The sequence below is a fragment of the Gymnoscopelus microlampas genome, assembly GCF_963454915.1.
Source record: "Gymnoscopelus microlampas genome assembly, chromosome: 8".
NCBI classification, from domain to species: Eukaryota; Metazoa; Chordata; class Actinopteri; order Myctophiformes; family Myctophidae; genus Gymnoscopelus; species Gymnoscopelus microlampas.
In genome coordinates, this window is record NC_139945.1 from 33,020,734 (window position 1) to 33,040,303 (window position 19,570).

The following is a 19,570-nucleotide window of genomic DNA, read 5'->3' on the forward strand; positions in this document are numbered from 1 at the left end:
TGGTTCAAGAGCCGACGGACAGACAGCTGAAGTTGCCAATCACCCGGGTGGGTAGAAGCCAGCCCACCAATCCTACGGTGATGGAGTCTGGAGACCAAAATAACCTCAGTGGTGTGTGATCACAGTGCTATGCCCTGGGTCGCGCTCTAATATTAGGGGAGAGACTGCCTACTCCTTTAAGAACCTACTTGTTACATTCTACAGAATATATCGTAACAAAATGGTTATCAAAGTGTATCTCGCATCCTCATCGGGATCTACTGCGGTAAGGATCCACCCCGTGCGATTTGTATCTTTTTGCCTAAGTAAACTTTGCGCTTACTTTTGACTTTCTCTGATAAGAGATCAGAGAGAGTTCTTAAAAATAAGCTTGAGACTTCTTTAATGTTTAATTGATTATGTAGCCTCTATGGTTCACTGTTAGTAGTTCGTTGTCTTATTTATTTGCGATGCGTCTAAGTAGCTCCAAACTACAAAATAGTTAGGCTATTTCTCACCAGTTGCTTGGATCACATTCCAAACCTAAACAGCAATCTCTTGAAAGAGATCCACCATTCACTTGCAGAGTCTTTAGAACTTCTTTGTGCAGTAATGTCCAGGACTCCATAGGCTAAGTTGAAATAGTTGCTTGCAGTAATGACTTAAACTAAAGGGGCATATTTGTATTCCTTTGATACAGCTAGCACTTCATATTTTTCTATTATACACAGACATTTTAGAAATTCTATCATTTTCCCCACACATTGGCCTATTAACATGCTCCATCTCCCAAAGATTATTGGCAATAATGGATAATGATAACTTTTGTGAGTCTGTGTGTAGAACATAACACTATCTAACCCTGCCAACTAATTTGCTGTTGATTCCAGCTGGTGCCAAGTACAGTACTATAAATATACACACTCAAGGTACTGTAAGGTACTTGGGATAAAAGCCTTCACCAGATGGCATAAAGTAAGGACATTTAGGCCTATGGATTTATTATTATAATATTATTATTAACATATTTTTTAGAACCACGTGAACCCCACCATCCATATTCTGGGGGGAACTTAAGCCAAAAACAGATCTACAAGCTCACGATGTGTCATGTGGTGTGAGCTTATAGATGGGCTATTTTTGGCAAATAGATTTGTTGTAGGCAGAAAAAAGTACAGGACCAACTCGGGTCCAATTTACTAAGTCTAGACTCTAGAGCAGTGGTTCTCAACCAGTGGAACAGGGACCAACAGTGGTCCTTGAGGGGGTTCCAGGTGGTCCCCAGCTAAATGATGGAGAGTTGGTAACAAAATGGACCCTTATAGATCTTGAACTCTTCAGAGTGTAACTCTCAAGAGTTAAATTATTGTTAAACATCTGCATTACTTAATTAAAGAATTGTTATTTTGATCAACATTGCCTGTTATCTCTCCTATGGTACCAACATCAAATTGGAATTGTGGACAAAACCTTATCCAACGGCAACAAAATATTCAAAGTCTTGGGTCTGAGAGGTTAAATCTCATCAAATGGTGGTCCGTGGCTCAAATGCCGAATAAATAATGGATAATAAAAGGGTTGAAAACCACTGCTCTAGTCTAGAGGGTTGACGTGGTTAAATACCACTTTTTATTTCTCCAACTTCCAGATCAAGAAGAAGCAGCAGGATGTGGTGGGCTTTCTGGAGGCTCTCAAAGTGGAGTACTCTCCGTTTGACATTGCTTGCAATGAGCAGAACCGTATGTGGATGAGGGAGAACGTCCCTGTGGAGAAGAAGCCCACCAACGGCATCCCTCTACCCCCTCAGATCTTCAACGAAGGGAGCTACTGTGGGGTAAGCTTAGCAAACGGTTTAATATGTTTAAGTGAACATCGGAATAAACCAGACCTGGGTCACCCTGGTTCTCAACGTCGGGTGTGGGGAACACCAGCGGTCCAAATGGACATTTTTACGGGTCTGCAACTCAGAGAGTGTACAAATGGAACCAAATTTTGAGTTAGCACTGAGTATTTTAGGGTGTAGATTGATTGATTCCAGTAGGCTGTTGTTAATTCAGTGATTCTCAAGGACCCCCAGTTTGATATGCATTGGGCTACTGATCAGACCCCCACTTGATATGTTTTTTGTTTTGTTTTTATCTCTGGGAGTCCAATCTGTACTGTAAAGTCTTTTTTTTTGTACTCTCAGTTACAGACCCGTAAGGTCCACGTGGACCACTGGTGGTCCCCGGACCCAACATTGAGAAACAGTGAAATGGCATTTACAAATACTGCTTTAACCCACTTTATCCGGATGTTTTTGGCCAGAAGTTTAAAATGATGCTAGTCTGCTCATCATGCATCTGCAGCTAAAGCAGTATGAATTAATTATCACAACACGGACATTCCACAGGCCCTGAACTGTGGTCCAAGCTCCGGGCCGTGAAAAGTCTTAATCCAGGCCTGGTAATCATTGCTATGGAGTGTTTGTTAAGTAACAGGGGTCTCCCTGTCTCTCCAGCTCTGAGTAGTTGACCAAAACAAATGACTTATTTTCTATCAATTTCACACCTCATGAAGCCTTGAATTCATGGAGATTTCTTAGTTTTTGTCGCATTCCTAAGCCAATAATTTGATGACGACAAAAAAAAAAAACTACATGAATTCAAGGCTTCATGGGTTGTGTAATTGATAGAAAATATTTTTTTTTTTCGGTGAACTGCTCCTTTACGTAAACTGAAAATGTATTTTCAGGTCGGGACACCAATGTTATCCAATTAGGAGAGAGAACTCTTACAGGATAAACAAGTGAAAATGGAAGTGATGACACGTAGAAACGAGCCGACAAAATTGGAACTGGAACACTATAAAACTGAAGCTGATAAATGGGTACTCTCTCCTGATTGGATGAAATTGGCAAACCACCAGGAAATGTGTTTTCTGATTATTAAAGAGCCGGAGAGACGGGGAGAACCCTGTTACTTAACAAGTCTCTATAATTGCAATGATTACTATCAGAATACAGAACTTTAACTTTTTAACAATTCAACTTTTAGTTTTAACCACTAAAAGTTTTAAATATCACTTACACTACCCTTTTAAAGGTACAATGTGCATGTTCTATATCCTCTCCAGACAGAGAGAGATAATTACAACTCTAAGAATCAAGATTCAAACCCTTTTCTCACACCTGGGAGCCCAACATCTACCGCTAATCTATCCTCACTTGGCCAGTGGAGACATTGAGCCTATGCACTTCAGGCAGGGCTACTTGTCAACCAGTCAGTGTGCTACCCGACAGCTACCAACAGGCTCTAAATATCACTTGGAAATGTATCAAGACCACCTCCAACCACTGCAGAACAGATATTCTAGTTATATTGTATTAACACATTCCACCATACATAAAAAGAGAAAAAAAAAACACTTTTCACACTATTCATCAAGCAGCTTTCAAGTGCTTTTTTCCCCCAGGTCTGCTCTGTATACAGAAAATACGTATTTTGGTAAATGCAGTTAGCAGACACACATAATTGTTCTATTTTTTGCAGGATTATGAGAACTTCTTTGATGCCAAGGAGGACAACAATGTGTATGAATTTCTGGGCCTGGAGCCTCCTCCTGGATACAAGGTTGGTTCTCTCCCCACATATAAACATTCAACTGTTTCATTATTCACCCAAGACTGGGTACTTAAATACTTACTATACTTTCTAAGTAGCCCTGTTAAGTCTGTCTAGTTAGGATTGTGATAGTGCTGTTGTTTGCTCTACCAAACAGTGCAGCTAATGTTTTGTCCTCCAGGTCATGTTACGCGTAATTAAGCTGAGTCAATTCTGATATGGACGACTGCACCCAATTCATCATATTCCTGCACAGGAAGAAAGGTTTAAGCATGAAGCTACAGTAATTGTTCCTAATGGCAGTGGTGGAATGTACTCAAGTACTGTACTTAAGTACAATTTGAGGTACTTTTACTTTACTTGAGTATGTCCGTCTTTCAATACTTTATACTACTACTCCACTACACCTCAGAGGCAAAACTTTACTTTTTACGTCACTACAATTATTTGACATCTTTAGTTATTAGTTACTTTGCAGATTTAAATTATTAATACATAACATACATTAATCTGCCAAATTATAACATAAGTAATGCCTCTTCACATAATTTGAATATCCAGCATTTAAAATGATTACCTTTAATTTATTTTCATTTTCATATGTTTATGATTAAGAATATTTCTTTCCTTTTTTCCCATTGTCCTCTCTTTCCAATTTGCCCGCCTGGCAACCCTTGATGACGTCCACTTTGAAAACCTATGCTTTAGGAAATAACTAGCACAACGTCTGATGTTAAACCTGACCATTTCCCTGACACAGGAAAAGACAGTTGTGGTGGAGAACGGGATGAGCACAGAGGAAACCAATCCAGAAGAAACAACTTCTGAAGGAAACTGTGATGAGCAACTAGTAATTGGCTTCCTTACTTTACTTCACCATTAACTTTTGTCTTTGCTTACCATTCCTTTCTCTTTCCATCCAGTATATCCTGAAAGTGTTTCTCCCATCCAGTCAAATTGACTTGCCTAATTTCCCATTGGCAAGTCGGTCTGGGTAATCAGGAATGTGTCTAATCTTTGTGTCGCATGGACGAGTGATGTATGGTGGGATTATTAAACTATCTATCTATCGTCCATTAACAAGCATAACATTCCATCATTGTGTGTAAAATGGCAGCATTGTTACGCATCAGTTTCTGTCATGTATTATTTGAAGCAAAGCTAAATATTGTCACTGTTGGCCGTAAACCTTGTACTGTATGTTCAAAAACAGTGGAAAAAATAACCTGTGTTCCAATGGATTGTAGTTATTATTTTAGTCACAAGACCTTCCTAATACTTTACATTGGTTAATTATTTCTAAAATCCACATACATAACGACTACCAACTTGGTGTACCTATATACTTTACAAGGTTTCTGCCCCACAGCGATGATATGAAGAATGTATTTGCTGTTATGTGATTGACTGTACTCTGACTGCCGTATTACCTCTCCACAGACACAATGTCACCGCTGTACCATTTGTCTGCTGCATTGCACAATTTACACATGAGAAAATGTAGCTATCAAAGCGTAACATGATAAATAGTTTATTATTTACATTCTACGCTAGATTTTTTTTTTCTTTTATAACTAAGTAACAATGTCTCATTATGTAATTGTTGGCCGTCAGATTGAGCTAGTATTGTCTTTAAAGCTAGTAATACCTACTGATGGATTCATATTTTACACTCACTAATGGCTATATTCTTTGAGTTTTATGTTACTCTGAAAACTACTATGGTTTTGCATAGATTTCAATAGTCAGGGAATTAATTGTTTTGAAGTATATGAGTGAACTCATTTGTGCTAATGATATGACCTAGCTGAACATGAGTGGGAATCAAATAGAGTTGGTCTCTGAAGGGTAGCCGGGAACACAATCGAAGAGTTCTGCCCGACTGAACCTGTGTGACCTTCTTCTCCAAATCCCATATGGACTCTAAAAGGGTGCTGCCTCGTGGAGAGTGCACATCGAGTTCATTTAAAGGACTAGCTTCACCATTATTTTGGGGGAAATAAATTCAATTGCTTTCCCCTCTGCTGCTGTCCCACATACTGCTACTGTTTATGTTTCAGGGAAGTAAGCTGCAAAGTTGAAGTGAGTGACAGTTGGTCTGAGGACACAGTGCAGTAGAAGAATCAACGACAGCACTGCTCATATGGGGGGGGGGGGGGCATTTTTAATAGCCAGCACACATGAAAGCTTTCCAAACTTCTGATGTTTTACTTTTTATTTTATTTTTTATAAACATTACTGACGTTCCAGTCTTCAGCTCTAAAACGCTGTTCCTCGTTTACTCATCCCTGTTCTTTCCTCATAGGATTTCCAGCTGCCTGCCTCCCTCATGGTGTTTGAAGTGGAGCCTGTGACAGCTGCCATTATGGTTTTAACACTATGACTTGTTTTCTTCTCTCTTTACACTCCTTCCTTGATGGCTAGTTGTTGTTGTTTTCACCTCAGACGGTATCCTCAGTGCCAGTGGAGCACCGCAACGGAAATGCACACATAGAGGAGGAGCAGGCAGAAGAGAAAGAGGAGGTGGCAGAAGGAGAGGAGGAGGGGGAGGAGGGCGAGGCTGTTGCAGAAGAGGGAGAGGGGGAGGAGGAGGAGGGAGAGGCTGCAGAAGAGGAGGAGACCACGGAAGGAGATGAGGCACCCGCGGAGGAGGAGGAGGAGGAAGGGGAGGAGGCAGCAGCCGAAGAAATGGATGAAGTCTCAGAGGACACTGTAATTGCCTTCTACCAAGAATCCTGTAGTGCTCTGCTGTGTATTCTTCCATCATGTTTGTTCACTCCTCCAGTCCCTTAACGTGTTAAATGTCCCTCTTGCGTACACCTCCGCACTGTAATGTTTTCCTTCTACTTCCTCCAGCATCCATCCTTGCATCCCTTTTTATGACTGTGTGTCATGTCCTGTTTTCTTCCTTCCATAACAAGGTTTTGTCTCCTTTTCAAGTTCCTGTTTTCCTTGTCGAAATACTCCTCCACGAGTCTCTCTCTCTCTCTCTCTCTTTCCCTTCCTATCTTCGGATCTCTTACTAACCTACAACCTACAACATTCCAATTCACGGTTCACCGTATTTGTCCCCTCAGCACAGTCAGACACTTTTAACCATGTTTTCCATTGCACTACTACTGACCCGTGTTCTTCAGTTTCCCTCTTGGTTTGGAGTGGCCTTCGTTTGCAGACTGTGATTTTGTGTGTTCCCGGTGAGAATGTGTGCACTGGTCTTGATGCTACCATTCCCCTTCATTTCCACCTAGTAACTGTCCATGTCCATTTGTGTTGATAGAGTCCCACAATCCTCCCAATGCGTGATTCCATGTGCCTGATACCTGTGATTGTTGAGTTTTTTTAAAGTGTGTGGTACACGTGTTTGTACGTCATACACACAATGTGTATGTGCTGTAGATGTTGTTTGTTTTTGGAATGCCATGTACACGTTTCCTTATTACCTCTCTGAGGTCTCTAATACAATATTTTCTCTCTTAACAGAGGGTCAAGGTAACAGAGGAACCAGAGGTAAGTTCTTTTAAATATGCCTGCGGAACAGTTACGGGATCACTTTTGTAATGTTGTTTTTATCTGTTAATCTTATTGTAATCTTCTGTAACCATGTTCTCGATAACTCTGGTTGTTTATTGTTACTAAACGGTGTGTATTTCATTAAATTAAATTTCATTATTTTCTCTTTTCTTGAATAGGAGGAAGGAGAAGAAGGAGGAGAAGAAGAGAAGGTAAAAATGGAGAGTGTGTGTTGTCATCATGTCTAATTCAAAGGAGGCTATTATTAATAACCGCACCAGCAAATGTCTGCCCTACTGTGAAAGGCTTGGATACTGTAGATCTCACACCCATTTCCCAATATTATTGAGACAAACGATCACAGTTTTTACATCTGGTCAAGTGGTGTTAATAATTCACATCATCGTATATATTTCAGGGAAATTTGTGCTATGACTAATTGCCCAGGCACTAGGTTTAGAAAGATATAGCTACATATTTTGTGTAGGGTGATATATCTGTTTTATTAACACAATACTATTTGCCAAATTTCTCTAATTTGCCACTGGCTTTATTAATATATAATAAAATAATGATATATATAATACTTGCTGAAAAATATCTATAGCTTGCACACAGATAACAGTTTTTAAGATGCTGGATTCTAAATTTCAGATTGATTGTTAAAGGTCAAACATCAAGTTGTTTGAATGTTTCCTAACCCCATTGATTTCTGTTGATAACTGCCTCAAAATTGTACGAATGACACATTTTGAAAATGCTCTTTCTGAAAACAAGTAAGGTGATATATAAGTAGTATTAAAGCATTAATAAAATTATATAATAATAATGATTAATGGCCCCTGAATAAAGTATTCAGTTTCTGATGTATGTCATTATATTATTGTTATTGTCAACTCTATAAATATAGGTTAACACACCACTTCACTATTCAATCAACAGTATCACTTTACATCCTAATACTTGCTATTTATATGCAATGTTTATGCTATTTAACTTGACCTTTTATTAGAATTTGCTCAAATAAATCCCCCCATTTAGGTGTAGTAATCCTGGTGAAAGCCTGGTGAGTCATTTGCTAAGCTAATCAATGCTGTTCACGACTATTTTAGGGTGAAGATGACCATCCAGTTTCTGAGGTATAAACCGTTGACTTTGAATCGGTGTGCGTTTTGTTCATCATAGCTGTGTGTTTCTAGTCATAACTACTCATTTAATGTAGTGTAGTCTTTCAGTCTCTGTGCCAAGGGCATTTTGCCTTGTTTAGTTTTGGGGTAGCTTTTCGCATCTCTTTGACTCTGGTCTTTGTTCAGTACAACTAAACCACAAAAACATTCCTTTGTTGTTGCTGGAGTGTGATTTGAGTGCTTGAAAATGATTTTTCATTTTATAGGCTCTACCAATGACAAGCATCTTCAGTTCCCTTTTTTTTTGCCCCTTTTCCATTTTTTACAGGTCTCATGTGGATGGATGGCAATAACCATACCCATGCTTGAAGCATGCTTCATAGATTTTGATCATTTAGATTTTTGCATTATACTCAGTGTTGTGTCCAGGGGGTGGCCTGCGGCAAGGTGCTATTACACAGTTTTTGGATGTGGAAATACCGCTTATCCGACTGATATGGCCATATATGGGACCGATCGACTTCAAACTTGGCGTGTGTATCGCCGAGGAGCCGAGGGAGCTGATGGGCAAAGTTGGAAGTCGGTCGGATTAGCAGATCTCCAAACAATGTTGATAAAAACCACAAATCCCCATATATGGAGTACCCTAATGTAATCAATATGACATCATAGTACTGACGTCATAGACTGCGCTGTACTCCATATTTGGGCATACCTGACACGGAAATATATATATATATATATATATATATATATATATATATATATATATATATATATATATATATATATATATATATATATACATAAATAAATATAAAAAATATATATTATAATGTTAATAATAATAATACATAAATACAAATATAAATATATATATATTAGCCTACTTTTTACTGTCTATGATATTAGCATTAAGACCCTTATTAACCCTCAATGGTTCATTTCTGAAAAAGGAGGTTATTGTAAAAAGATTTACGGGTTCCAACATGTTTGTTTACAATGAAGAGTGGACGGCGCTGGGTCCTTTTGGACCCGGACATGACGTCGGACTACAAAATGACGTCAGACTTAAGAACCAAATAGAGACAGACAGGAAACAGGGAGAGAGAGATGGGGAGAGACATGCAGCAAAGATGGTCAGGAACTGGACTCACACTTGCGATGCGCTGTCAGGCTACATTGGAGCCTAGGTGCCCGGACCGCGGGCCTAGCGGGCCAAGCATGTGGGTTTTATCAAGCCCTGTCTATGATACACCATTCTACATAGCAAAACAATTGATTAAAAGTATGTTCCATTAGCTGGCATAACACTGGGCAGTCTTCTGTATGTCTCTCAAGTACAGCCTAAGACAACGTCACTGTCACTGGGGGAAAAAACATGAAATGTACAACCCTTTCATCTTTCTTTGTTTTTAGCCGCTACCCTCAGTGGCTGTGACATTGTCCTTGTTCGCCTTATTTACAGCAAAATATCATCCTTGATTTCAGAAAATAATGAATCATAGTGTTTCTCATAGTGTTTCTCTAGACCATGATAACCTTCAACAATTAACTGAAATGCACATCAACAACGTGATAATGTCCGTTTAAGTATAATAATAATAATAAGAATGCATCAATACTATCTTTACAAAAGTAGTTATGTTGAATCAGTATTACCTAAGTCAGGGGTCTTCAACAGGGGGTCCTCAGAGTTACTACAGGGGGGCCGCCAAATCTTTGTGTGATAGGAACTGGTTTTTACATTAACCAGCTGAACCCTAGCATCACCTTTCTGAGAGGAACATTCGCCAAAAATAGCAGATCTACTAGCTCCCAACGCCTCGCGTGTGAGATCGGCTATTTTCGGCCCAGAGATTTGGTGTAGTGTGAAAAAGAACAGACCAAGTACACATATTTTAAGTATTGAGGGTTTAACTGGTTAACTTAAAATACACATTAACATGAATCCAAGACATTGCTACCCAGTCCATGACGCTATCTATGAAATCAATGAAAAAGTTTAATTTGATACATTATGTAGTGGGGGGTCCCTGCTTTGTCTCTCTCAGCTAAGGGGGTCCTTGCCCTGAAAAACGTTGAAGACCCCTGACCTAAGTAGTTTCACACCATTTAATATGGTCTTTTCTGTTGGTGTTAGTGTCAGTCATGTTCTTCCTCCACACACCTAATGGCCTTTGACCCCTTCTTTGCCCTCCCCCCCCCCCCCCCCCCCATCTTTTGGTTTTCCCCCCTCCCCCCCTTTCAGGAGGAAGAGGATTTGCATTCGGAGGTAACTGCACCGGCGTCCGTCCCTCTCTCTCTCTCTCTCTCTCTCCCTACGTCCTTCCTTATTGTCACCAACAGCGTGGGTTTGTTGTTGTGGACATCAGGAAAGGGCATGGGTCTATGTTCTTTTGTTTTCATGTTTTTTTTTAAAGTTGCTTTATGATCTGATGCCCCACCCCTCATCTATGAAATGGCCACCACGTTTGTCCTTTCCTCTGTCTATCCTATTTTTTGTTTTAATATTCTCTTTTACCTCCCTTCTTCTAACCCAGTGGTTCTCAAAGTGGGGTCCGGGGACCCCCAGGGGTCCTTGACTCCTTGAAGGTCTTCCATGGGTTCCTAGCAAAATGAGTCAATTTACAATCAGTTTAACCACTTTAACTCCATGTTATACTTTCTCTAGTCAAAAATAGCCGATCTACAATCTTGCATGTCTTGTCTTGAAAAAATCTTGACAAAATGTGAAACATTTTCAATAATTTAGAAATAGTTCAACACAAATCTAATCTTCTGGGGGTCCCTGGCCCCTGACACACAGTTTTTTCAGATGTGGGTCCGCGACCTATTACCTATCAGTTTGGGGGTCCTTGACATGAGAATGTTTGAGAACCACTGTTCTAACCCATTTCATCTCACCCTCCCTCTCTGTCTGTCTCTCTCACTCTGTTTTAACATCCCGTTCCTCATTTCTTCCCAGTCCTGTTGCTGCTTCCAGACACTCTGATCTGTCCATGTAGTTGCCATTTAAAAACCCACACCTGTTCCAATAGCGCATGCCATTGGTGCCCTCTCTCCCCTCCACTCAGCCTCTGACCAGCTATCTATTATCCCCTCTAGGAGGAAGAAGAACTGCGACAGCTTGAGGTAGATTGATGTTTCTTTGTTGTTGTTTTCATTTAATATGTGCAACAGCCCATTTCTCTTCTCTCTTTTATCTTACAAACACTTTCACTGCATTTACCTGACATTCCTTCAATTTCCCCCTGACTGATTCTTGGGTAGTTTTGGTGGGTCTTACCGGGGGCACTATAAGGGGGGGGGGGGGGGGGGGGGGTGAATGAGGGCCCAGAGCTGAACAGGGGCCGTGGAACACGGCGGCAGAGGTACCAGACTAAAACACATTTACCTACTTTCTTTTCCCTTGAATGCCCACCTTCAGCCAGTTTCCAAAATCATTGCGATTTTGGAGTATTTTTAGAAGTGCATCGTGTATTTTTGACCACTTGCCACATGTAAAATAACTTTCATAGAGCTGTGTTTAAAACAGACATCATTCCATAACCCGAAGGGTCAGCTGCGCTTTTCTAAGCGACAGTGTTCCCATAGCCTGAAGGACGGCTGCATGTTTCTAAGCGATACCCTTCCCATAACCTGGAGGGACACGTCAGGACAGACACATTGTAATTGGCTGTTTGAATGTTAAACAACTGCTAGGCCATAAGTAATGATTCAGTAGTATAATTCTAGGACATGCTTATGGAATTTCAAGGGAGCAAATCCTGCTCAGTATACATTTTAGCATAAAATTATAACAATTCTTGCAATTCGTTGAAAATGCTTGTGCTCATATTGGATGAGTACTCAAACAGACAAATGTGCCTGTTTGGCTAATTATTACAATCTTTTGTGGGCATTTTTAAGCCAGTCATTTAATAGTGACAGTAAAGAGAGACAGGAAATGTGGAGAGAGTAGGGGAATAACATTCAGTAAGTGGTCCAGCTGGCTGGGGATCAAATAGGGCACTCACTGATAGAGGCATTTTCCGACCTGTGTTTTGTGCCCTAACCAATATTATTAGGGTCAGTGGGCCACTCACCTCGGCATCGCAGAGGCCCTAGTTCATAAGTAGATGTTCCACTGTAATTATGCCAAGCCATTGTAATGCAATAAAATGCAATATAGTGAAAGTGCACAGATCAAATAAAACAGACAGACCAAAACAGGCACAGTGAATAACATAGGGAGAATTAACCAACTATGGATTTAGGTTCATTCATTAAAGGAGATAACAGTAGTGTTGGCCATACCAAGAAGTTTTACTCACCCTCAAATACTATTCCATTCTCCAAATATACAACACGTATATGTGTAACATACACATGATCTGACATAAACATGCACACACACACACACACACACACACACACACACACACACACACACACACACACACACACACGCTTGTGTTTTCCACACTGCATATTCTTTGCCTGGGGTTGTCATGAGGCCGAGGCGAAGAGTTGGCCATGGTCTAACTGCAGCCTTTTCCACACTGCATCACTTAACCCAGGGTTAGGTTATACTATTATTTCTAGAAAGTCAGGACGGATGCTGCTCCAGAGAGGTGCTAACCAGAGGCTATAGTTGGAGTTTGCTAAGATTGTACCATCTTGTCCAAAATAATCACCATTATCTTTATTTTGTAATTATTAGTCCTGACTATTGTTTGTTGGTTTGTGACAAACCTCCAAAAACCTAAAGAAAAAGGAAAACATAATATGTTCCCTGTGATTATGAAAAGTGTGTAAAAAACTAAATGTGTGACATGTCAGCAAGATATTTTCCCTGCAGCTCTAGAGTTAGGCCATGATTTGTGTTTTTGCTTAAGGATTTTACAAAGTAATCATCCCTGGGTTTAGTACGGTGTGGGAAACAGCTGTTGTCTTTTCAACATTCCAAATAACCATTACCTGCTGCTCTGCTTCCACCACACCACACTGCTTTGCTTTGCTCCGTCACCACTCTTCTTTACCTCTCCACTCTCCTTGCAGGAGCAAGATGACCCTGCCAGTGAGGTAGTTTCCTCTGGTTGCTATTTGTTGTAAATGGAAACATCCCACCTTTCTTTCCCTCTCTTTCTTTTCTCTCTCTCTCTCTCTCTCTCTCTCTCTCTCTCTCTCTCTCTCTCTCTCTCTCTCTCTCTCTCTCTCTGTTTGATGCATGGGTTTTAAAGGTTTTTCCATGGAGATGCCTATAGCGGTGTTCAGCATGAACCACAACTTGCTATTAGTTGAGCCGCGTTGCGGTGCAAAACTACTGTTATGAGGCTGTTTGTTTGTTTGTATGTACGTTTGTTTGTCTTTCTGTGTAAAAATACTATGTAGCCTATATCATTTTGTCCACAAATCTGTCCACGAGAGGGTGCTGAAGCGGCACAACTATTCACACATCTAGTTTACCTTGTTCAAGCATTAGTCTGACTGATGACAATAATCTCAAGTAACATGGTTCCTCCCATTTTGTTACTTTGGCATCTTAAACAAACAAGGATCTTTGACTCTTATGTTTACTCTCATTAAATTGCTCAATACCCATGGTTTCTTCTTCCATAGGAAGAAGAGCCTGAAGTACTAGAGGTATTTTCTGATCATAGATTCTTCGTCCCAATATTGCATATTGCTAATTTCCTCTGGTTTCTTAAAACCATCCTGTGGTGTGCTGTCTCATGCAAAATTAGACACATTGCCTAAAGATTTGTTATTTGGAGATCAGTTCTGGTGTGTGGCTTGTGCCACATTTTGACCTCGAGTCTGCAGGGCGATAATATCTTATCATATTTTGATTAAGAAAAGGTAGTATTTGTTGTTGGGTTGTACACTGCTATGTGCTAATAGGCATACATTGGAAATATTGCTAAGTATGAGGCCTTTGCATGTTGCATAGAGAAGGGAACACATGACTTGACAAACAGGCGATGTGGGTCATACCTATCTTTAAAGAAGCCATGGATATTGATTATTTTTGCACAGTGCACTAAAATGACCCTGCTGAGCAGCCCGCTCCATAGTTTGGTTCTGTAAATCTGTTGATGAATGTACAGTAGATATTCTGCAAGTCCTAATTCACGCTATGTATATTATTGTATACCTGATGTACCATAGGAAGTAGGAACTCAAGATACCGTGCAAGCCAGGCACATTGTCCAGCCAGTGCCTTTTGAACACAATTGTAATCATGCAATGCTTTGCAGTTTGAGGCCATAGGAAACAATCTCATAGGAGGCTCCCTTAATAAAAACGCATGCCTTCATCTCTCCCCAATGCTTAAAAATGATACAGTGTGTGCTCGCTGTTGCTAACTAGTAGAAAAAGTAGTTTCATGCCTGTAGTTTGGGGTTTGGCATTTCTTGATATTTCTTTGGTATTTCTACATCCCTGTTTTTCTGGATGCTTCTGCCAGATTACCGTTTCTCCCTGTCTTTGAACCCATTCCGCCTAAAACCTCTAACCCCATGTGGCCTTACCCACTGACATTATCTTCCTTTACTTCACAAAACATCTTATTTCTGTTTCTTTTTGACGTGCTCAAGGAGGAAGAAGAGGAAATGGAAGACCCAAAGGTAGTGCTATAGCAAGAAACACAACAAACACACCAAGTGTGTCCCACGTGAACAGCTGACTTTGCTCCAGCCACCTGTCAAAGACTCTTGTTCCACTATTGTTTGGGAAGAGGCGGCTGTGCAACACACAAACAAGTCAATACTCTTTCTCAACACTTTATTTTCACTTATTGCTGCTCGTATCTGCAGTCTGATGCTGTTACTTTCAGCTCATCTACAGGCTCGTTGAAGAGCAATCAGGCAAAGCACAGAGATAAGACGTACTTGCCTTTTCTTTTCCTCTTTTTAGAAGAAGGGGATTTTTTTCCTTTTGACTGCAGCAGGTTTGCCACCTGCCACATTAGACAGGGTCTTGTATGCTCATGGATTTTGTATGGAAATGACCAAAGTAGATCTCACTTGTACCAGTAATTCACATTGTACAATTTAGGCATTTTTCAAACGCTCGTGTCCAGAGTGGCTTACAAAGTGTAAGGTCAGAGTGAGAGCCATGAAGCTTAGTCAACCAACAACAGGGTCCTTCTTTTACCATGGCAGTATTTTCTTATAGTATTTGATCCAATGTCCTGGTTATCTTCCTCATACAGTAGTAGATTGCGATATCTTAGATATCTCTCTAACTGCTCTGTTTGTATCTGTTGTCAACACATGATCCTCTGTTTCAACAGGAGGATGAGGATTAGGAGTAGGTGAACCCTGGAGAGGCTGAGGATGTGATTCGTTACACAGGTAAACTGTTCTGTCAGCATGTTTTCACTCTCCACTTTTACCACCAGATGGCAGTAAAAGATCACATGGATCAGAGCAGAAATGACTATTAAGAGATGAATACGTCTCCTTGCTGTTGCCATTATGTTTGAAGTTAATGTAACAGGCTTAATTAAAAGATAACCCTGTATTCAGAGGAGTCCGTTGCCTTGACCCTCGTATCAAATGGCCACCTCATTATGACATGATTAGATAACCTCATCATTCATAAGCTTTGGTTGGTAGTGGTACCAAAAGAAGCAACCACAATAATGTGCTTGCATAGATAGAGTAAATATTAATCTAACCCAGAGATTAACTGTGTGGTGCATAAACGTCACAACAGGTATGAGTTCAGATGCTCATGCAGTCTTTGGTTGACCTTGGTGTGTACATGGAGGCATGTCTTGTTATCGGGTACCTGAAGTGTTTTTTAAGTGTTCTGTCTGAGTGGGGGAAAGAAGCTCTGTACACAGTAAAATCCTCAGACTTGTACGGGTCCATTTGGTTCCGTTTCTACGCTCTCGGAGTCTAATGAACACTGAGGATTTGACTGTGTATCGTGTTGTTTACCAGGAACTGTCGCTCCACTTTCTGCAAATAACTTCAATGAGCACAGCGAGCACCTGGGGGATCAGCTGGCTGCAGCCACAATAAAAATATCTCACACATTCTCTCGTCCTTCTCCCAAGGTAGCCGTAGTGATGATGATGATGATAATAATGTTAATAATAATAATCGTAATCTTCAAAGCCAGGCTCCTCGTTCCCTCTCTCTTTGTATGTCAAGCATATATATGTGGCTCGCTGCAGGAGATATTTTTTATTTAGATTCGTTTGTTTGTTTATTTTTCATTTGGGGGACAATTTCTTTCTCCCTCCTCCACCGACTTCCCCACATACACACTTACATGCATACACACGCACACACACAGACAGACAGACAGACAGACAGACACACACACACATACATATACTCTCTGGGCTCCAACCCGTCATGTTTTGTTAGAAGAAGCCACTAAGTGAGCGGCAGACCTGGCTCGCAGTGCTTGAATATAATTAAAAAATAATGATTGTCCTTATTTTTGTTAGATAATGGGATCAGGATTATTAACCACTTTCATTGGTATGAATGTTTTTTAAAGGGGCTTGGTAACCCAGGCCAATGTTTTGGTTTGTTTTACTGTACAGGTTAAAAACTACAGACGGTGCAAAACATGCCAAGTTTGTAAGCAACACAGCTGCAGCTAATAAAATGTACTGTATAATGGATGTGTTAGATTTAGGTGTGACCACGGCCATGGCTGTGCCATTGTGCAAGCATAGACAGTAGTCAGCAGTACTGTCAATGCTTGTACACTGGCACACCTACATCTAATTATTAATTTGATTAGCTGCTTACTACAAGGTCAGCCTTAAGCAGCATGCCATGTTTTTACTCTTATGTAAGTTTTAACCTGAACCAGAAAGCAAACTACAAAATCAGCCTAGGGTGTCATGCCAATTTAAAGGGACAGTTCACCCCCCAAAATGACTTTTTTTCTATTGATTAGTCACCCCGTGGAGACTTGAATTAAAGGTATTGTAGGCAACATTAAGCCTAAATTTAAAAAAATATTTATATATATATATTTTGCATTTTTCCCCTCTATCAGCCACTATATAATGATGCTGGGGTGTTTTCCTGCATTGAAACACAGTCCTCTTTCTGAAAACCGTATTTTTCCCTGTATTGTTTATGTTTATGTTTGTGCAGTTCGTTTCCCCGGCCACCAGGGGGTGATGCTTCCATAGACTTCCATAGAGTCACACGGACACGCACGGATGCGCACATGCGTGCGTTAATTTACGTCCCGGACAAACATAAACAATAGGGAAAATACGGATTTCAGAAAGAGGACTGTGTTTCAATGCAGGAAAACACCCCAGCATCATTATATAGTGGCTGATAGAGGGGAAAAAATGCAAAATATATATATATAAATATTTTTAAAATTTAGGCTTAATGTTGCCTACAATACCTTTAATGGATTGTTTTTGTCGCATTCCTAAGCCAATAATTTGATGACCGGCAGCGGTTCCGGTAGGAGACTCCTTTGTGTGTCCTACCGGAACCACTGCCTACCGGTCCTGATCATCAAATTATTGGGTTAGGAATGCGACAAAAAAAAAAAAACATTCATTATTTTTTTGGGGGGTGTGAACTATCCCTTTAATGAACAGCCCCCCCCCCACACTTATCAGCATGTTGAATGATTTCAACAGTGAGCATGGTAAATGAAATGTACTGTTGCTGAAATCCCTGCAGTCTATAGTTATTAACTGTGGAAACCCACAACACATTAACACATTTGATTCCGCTGCCACTGTAGCGAGAAGAGCTGCACATTTGGTGACGCCAATTTATTCATCATCATGTTTGTCTCATCTAGCTTGGAGAGCCTCTGACCCTTGACGTCTGACACTCAAACCCCTCTGACTGGACACCCCTTCCAACCATCCTCGCCTGCCGGGATCCTACTGGAAACCATCCATCACACTGGAAACCATCAGTCTTACTGGAAACCAATCCGTCATAATGTTGGAGGGTCAATCCACGTTGAAGGGGCCCATCCAACCAGTTACCCTACCCTTTCCCTTTTTCCACTGCGATTTCAACGTGATTTTTATATTGTTGTTGCATGTGAGGAGATGGAACTACTAGAAAATACACAACGTATTCTAGTAGTGTCAGTTTGTAATTGTTTTTGACTAAGCAGCTTTTGTACAATGTACATACACAGTCATTATGTTAAACATTTGAGAAAATAATTCAGGCATATATTCTTCTGTTTTGATGTCGGAAAGAAGCAGTAGTTTTATACCACAGTTTGTAATGGATTTACAGTACCACCATGCTAAGACTCATACGCTAACTTGAAAATTCGCCCCCTTTCATTGTTTTAACCACATGAACCCTAGCTGGGCATGTCATAATAGGAGACCATTTGGCAAAAACAAGTACAAGCTCATAATGTGTTTTGCGAGACATTGTGAGCTTGTAGATCTGCTATTTGACGTAAAATGATATAAGTGGTTAAGTGGAGTTGTTTTACTTCCTAAAGCTGCTTACTGAATGAAGGGACTGACTCTCACACTGGAATAGAACTGTCAATGCTGTGCCTTGATGACTGCAAAAAGTCCTTCTATACCGTACATATGAATGTAACCCAGTGATTCTCATGGCTATGTGAGAAATCATCTGTGTGAATGTTAGGATCTACTATATCAGGGTTTCCCAACCTGGGGTCCAGGCCCCCCTTGGTGGAACGCCTTGGGCGTGAGGCCGCGTCTGTTTGGCGGTCGTCCCAACATTTTAAACGTGCACAAAATCGTAACTTGCATTTTTGTGTCGTATTGTCAAAAATAGTCACAAATAGTCTTAAATCTATTTGAAAATAGATTTTTCGAAACGTTTCCATTTCTTTCCTCAAAACTTTGCAAAAATAGCCATTCTACAAGCACGTGTGGGGGTCTCAGCTTGTAACAGATGTAAGAAGGGGTGGGGGGAGCAAAAAGGTTGGGAACCACTGTAATATATAACTGCTACTATTACTACTGCTGTCTAATCAATGCACTTTGTTGTATGTAGAACAAAACCTGAGACTAGAGCCCTAGGTGTTACAGAAAAGGCCAATAAACTAGCGTGGTATAAAAACAACCCTGGAATTCCATGTGTCTGAGTTGAAATTCCATTGTTGGGCTATTTATAGAGCCATGCACAATAATGAAATCTGGTGAGTCAACAGGATGTATTACAGCGAAAGGTTAGGGCCTTTCAGACACTAGTCAGAGGCAGGCAATGTATTGTGTAGATGTTAGAATTAGGTACTGTTAACAAACCAATGGAAGATATACTGTATACATATGGCCATTGTAATGCCAAATATCAGAGACTAGTCCAAAACACGTCATCCTAGTTTTGCCATTTTTAAACCAGACATACTGTAAATCAT

General features: G+C 40.4%; 1 protein-coding gene across 14 annotated transcripts; it reads left to right on the top strand.

The window, feature by feature from the left end:
- sh3bgr (SH3 domain binding glutamate-rich protein) lies at window positions 1–19,266 on the top strand. 14 transcript variants are annotated; one of them, XM_084064795.1, is made up of 13 exons: window positions 1–265; window positions 1,628–1,813; window positions 3,510–3,590; window positions 6,027–6,293; window positions 7,062–7,088; window positions 7,271–7,303; window positions 8,204–8,230; window positions 10,470–10,493; window positions 11,327–11,353; window positions 13,262–13,285; window positions 14,800–14,829; window positions 15,498–15,558; window positions 18,008–19,266. In XM_084064795.1, exons 1-12 carry the CDS (start codon window positions 221–223, stop codon window positions 15,510–15,512), a joined length of 786 nt encoding a protein of 261 aa, XP_083920921.1. In that variant the 5' UTR covers window positions 1–220; the 3' UTR covers window positions 15,513–15,558; window positions 18,008–19,266. The 14 variants fall into 14 exon arrangements, with proteins under 14 accessions (XP_083920921.1, XP_083920927.1, XP_083920928.1 ...); XM_084064801.1 differs by lacking the exon at window positions 13,262–13,285; XM_084064802.1 differs by lacking the exon at window positions 8,204–8,230.
- Window positions 19,267–19,570: the final 304 nt, after the last annotated feature.

Bases quoted from the DNA above. Each gene is read 5' to 3' on its own strand.
- sh3bgr (XM_084064795.1), top strand. From the start codon at position 221: ATGGTTATCAAAGTGTATCTCGCATCCTCATCGGGATCTACTGCG. The intron at 6,294-7,061 runs GTAATTGCCTTC...CTCTCTTAACAG, and splicing joins ATGAAGTCTCAGAGGACACT to AGGGTCAAGGTAACAGAGGA. The intron at 8,231-10,469 runs GTATAAACCGTT...CCCCCCTTTCAG, and splicing joins ATGACCATCCAGTTTCTGAG to GAGGAAGAGGATTTGCATTC.